The 4,413-nt window shown below is 37.4% G+C and overlaps 1 protein-coding gene across 1 annotated transcript; it reads left to right on the top strand.

Moving 5' to 3' along the window:
• Positions 1–1,570: 1,570 nt before the first annotated feature.
• On the top strand, positions 1,571–2,350 carry MELLADRAFT_101870 (uncharacterized protein; the record flags this gene model as incomplete). Its single annotated transcript, XM_007404628.1, has 1 exon — positions 1,571–2,350. One exon carries the CDS (start codon positions 1,571–1,573, stop codon positions 2,348–2,350), a length of 780 nt encoding a protein of 259 aa, XP_007404690.1.
• Positions 2,351–4,413: the final 2,063 nt, after the last annotated feature.

The following is a 4,413-nucleotide window of genomic DNA, read 5'->3' as shown; positions in this document are numbered from 1 at the left end:
GATTGAGAGTGTGGAGATTCAAGGTGTTAGATTAGCTAATGATACTCAGGAATTTTGCAACGAGGTAGCTATCTGCAAAGCAGAATTTGAAAGCAAATGAAGCATGGCTACATTTAAATTCAACGCCAAGGCCTTTATCCTCCCCCGTCCCAATATTTCCTTGATTCTTGCCTTAACTTGGTTAAGAGAAACCAAGCCCCTCATCAAATTCACTACAGGAGTTTACATTGTCCAGAACAGATTTGGTGTCAGGCCCGAAGACTATGAACCAAGACTCTTCACCATTGAAGATAACATCTTTGTTGATAATTTGCTCAGATAGCAAAAGTAATTGCCCCAGGATGTTGGAAGGAGGAAATAGGTACATGGACCGTAAGTCACACACTTGTGTTTCATTCTCAATCTTTCAGCATGCTTGTTGGACTCCTGGTCACAATATGCAGTTCAATATTTCTACTATTGTCCCTGTTTGTAAGATTGCTTGAGCTCTTATAATTGTGATTGAGTTGTTCTTTACCAACTGAATCTGTAAGACTTGTTGATGATGAGAATGAATTCAGATGAACCAATTTTGAGAATCTGATGGATTTTCACCTTTGTTGACCTGATCCTTCTTTTCTGAACTTCATTTCTATCCATTCGATTTTAAGAGACTTGTTCAATCAACTTTTGATATATAAACCTTTGTCTGCACTATCTCAGTCTTAAAAAGTTCATCATAGGTTATCAAAGCTTTATCGTCATCTTCTCTCTCATCTGACCTCCTTCCAGCTTCGATCGATCAAAATGAAGCACCCAAGACAAGCTGAAAAAGATTCACTCAATCGATTACCAGATGAAGTGATTCTTGATATAGTAAAACACATTCTTCTCGATACTAGCGAACTTGTTGATAATCACCTTAAAAAGGTCAAACAAGGAAACACTCTTGAATCAGGAAAAGAGACGAATCTATGGATTTATGAACATAAACCTGAATCGCCAATAATGACCAGTTTTCAAGCCTTCTCGGTCCTCGATCGCAGGATATACTCTATCTGTCAGCCTTTCATATGGCAGGTGAGCTAAACTTTTCTTGTCAAAGGTACTGAACCGATGCACTAGCATGTATTGATTATTATCGATTCCGGCCCTCCAGTATCTCCGATTTCCTTCGCCATTATCTATGCCGATGTCATTGTGGAATGAAGAAGTCTTATCGAAACACGGATGCCATCTCGAAGTCTTAGAGATTGGGTTAAGGTCGCAATGGCATCAAATACCCGAGAACCCAACTTCTATCGAACGTGACCAAACTCAACATCGCTATTCACTCCGGTCTTCTGATGTGAGGAAAATCAAGTTTATTGAAGATGACAAGGATTTTTGGAAGGTCGAAAGTGTTCACTGTGACAATTTGAATGTCGGTCCTAAACGCGACTCGACTGACCATGAAGAGATCCTCGCGCTCCGCCCATCCTATGGTCTTTGTCCTGAAAGCCTTGCCAAAGTAATTTCTCATTGTTCAAATATCAAGAGTCTTCATCTTAGTTGTCCGGATAATTGGTATAGACCTCCTACCTCAAAAGAAATGAGCAACCCGAGTTACAATTTCAGTAGATTATTTTCTGAGCTCGGAGGTCTTCAACATCTCAAGATCAGAGGTCCTCAGTACTCAACAATTCTCGTAGAATGTTTTATTGAACCAATCTCCCATCTTACATTACTCGAATCACTCAAGCTCGCCCGTATTTCTCACGAAGACTGTGAAGCCATCAAGAACCTCGATACATGTATTTCTAATATTCAAAATCTTAAACAACTTGTGCTAAATGAAGTTGATGTCATAAACTGGTCTTGGGGTCAACATCAAGGACCTCCTAATTTAGTAAAACTTACGATTCGAGATTGTGCTCAACTTTGTTTACCAGATTTACCTTGGCTTATCAGTAATTGGGCACCGAATCTAACTCATCTAGAGCTCAAACCTGATGAAACTCTAGACATCTTACCAGGAGTAGAACCTCCAGTATTCGATCTCGAGAGGAATTTATTTAATTTACCAAATTTAACGAATCTGACAATCTGGCCAGCTAATGAATGTCATTACATTCATTCATTTAAATATTGTAAAACCTTACAACACTTAAAATTTTATCAATTTCATAACTCAAATCTATCAGAAGAATTATCTGAAATTTTTAATTTGATTACTTTAAATGAATTTCCTAAACTTAAATCAATAAGTTTACCTTTAGATTTAAAAAATTATCCATTAGGTGCAAATGTGACATTTATTTTATTTCAATTAAATTCATTTTGTAATTCTAAAAAGATTCAATTTGATTATTTTAAATGTGATGTACCCTAAAAATTTATGAGTGAAAAAATCAAATTTGTTTCTTTAAACATTAAAATTGATTGATTGTATTATTTTAATTGAAGTGAAGGGTTTGGCATATTTACATCGTATCATATAGTCAATCTACTTTTGTTTCCAGAATTCAGTGCTGTTTACCACAAAATGTAGTCAAATCTTATTCCCATTTAAACCTAGTAATATTGATGTTTTCATCTTATCTTTTGATGTATCATTTATCTCAACTGCTTCATCTGATGTCAGTGTCATTTGTTTCTCATAATTTAAAAACTACAAAAAAGTTGGTATTTCTATCAAAGCAAATTGTTAATGTTGATTCATCATTTTTACCCGTACAAATCCTTGCAATGCTCATTCCAAAATTTTCGATAAAAACCTTTTGCTTCTTACCAAGGTTTTTGAGTAATCTAGAGTTAAAAATTTGACTTTGAACTGTATGAATCATTTCTAATGTTTTTTCTTTCAATTCTCTTGAAGAGAAGGGAAATGAGAAGAAGTAGCTAGTCACAAAGGGTGAATGGATGAAATAAGTAGAGAATTTTAGTAAAGATAAAATTTGATGATGATCTAAAGGATAAGTTGTTTCTGCATCAAAAATAAATTTATTGCACATTGTGTGATATAAGAGTTCAACACTATTCATGTGAACACAGGATTATGTATTGTTCATGGCCCCACAGCTTCTATGACAAGGCTGTTAGTGATTTTCCAGTTTTACTTATATTACTCAAGCCTTCAAGATTCCTTAATTGATTGGTGATTAAAGAATTAAATGACAGGAATTAACAATTTTTCTTATCTCAATCAGATCACTCAATAACCTTTACATTAATTCAGGCAAAACCCACACCATCAAAAAGATAGAGCTCATAATAGTTTGGGCAAACACTATCTATCAATTGTGTTTCTGATCACATTGGCTATCAATCCATCCCATCTATGGTTTTGAATGTTTTACAATTTGATGAAAATGAAATTTAGGATTCATCACACAGTCCTCACAATTTATGTTAATCACTGTCATAGTTCAACTGTTGCAGGCATGCCCACGTCTTTGCTAGTCTCCACAAAATGCCACCATAAGGCTGACATGGGAGATCCTGTAAGGTATAAAGGATGGATGAAACTGTCTTGTAGCTTCTGATCATAGTTGTCTCCTTCACAGTGTCCTTTTCTGGCTTTCCTTTAGTCAACCTCTTGCATAGTTGTTCTGTATTCAAGCCAAACTCATGACTCTTCAGTAGGGTCAGGTGGTGGGCACGTATTTGACAGGGAGAGGCACACCCAGGCGCAGAATCCATTGTCTGGGACGTGCCCAAACAGCAGGGGGCGTGTAAGCGCGCCTCTGAAGCAAAAAAAGCATTAAAAACATGAAAAAATCTTCTCAAAAACAGCAATCAAGGCTGTGATGAAGCTGAAACACAAATGAGGATGTGAGAAAAGCTGTTTCAAGTCAGGATCACCACACATTCAAGATAACCACCATAGATTTTTTTTGTTCAAGAACTATTTTAAGGGTCTTGCAACTCAGATGAGCAACCAATAGCAGAAAAATCCCAAGTGGGGCTCCTCCGTAGGGCTATCTCTGGCCTGAAAGCTAAACAGACCAAAACAACAACATACTATAGGCTTCCTCTAGTCCAAGAAGACCTTCTACACTCAAACTTAACAAAGTCCCTCGCGCCAAAGGCCCGAGGCTTGAGCGAGGGACTTACGGCTAATGTGAAATTTGAAGTGTGAGATCAAGATGGGCACCGGTTGATATCCGGCGTCTCCAGCCTGTTCCAAAGACAAAACCAACGGGCTTTTGTCCTATCCGTACCGATCAGAGAACATCCGATCGGTTTTTTGAAAAAAAATCTTTCATCCAACAACCGAACCGGCTATCCGCCGGTTATCCGGCCGCTATAGCCGAAAAAGGCCTGTAAACGTTTTTTTTTCTTTATTTGGGTTCAAGCTGCAATATCCATTCACTTTCAACTTTATCTTTACCTTCCCCACCTCCTTGAATCCTTCTGACTCCCTCTGTTCCCGGTCAATCCACAAGATTACCG

Source organism: Melampsora larici-populina (genome assembly GCF_000204055.1).
Source record: "Melampsora larici-populina 98AG31 unplaced genomic scaffold MELLAscaffold_2, whole genome shotgun sequence".
Taxonomy (NCBI): Eukaryota; Fungi; Basidiomycota; class Pucciniomycetes; order Pucciniales; family Melampsoraceae; genus Melampsora; species Melampsora laricis-populina.
The sequence above is the reverse complement of the archived record's forward strand: the minus strand, read 5'-3'. Positions and strand labels throughout refer to the sequence as shown.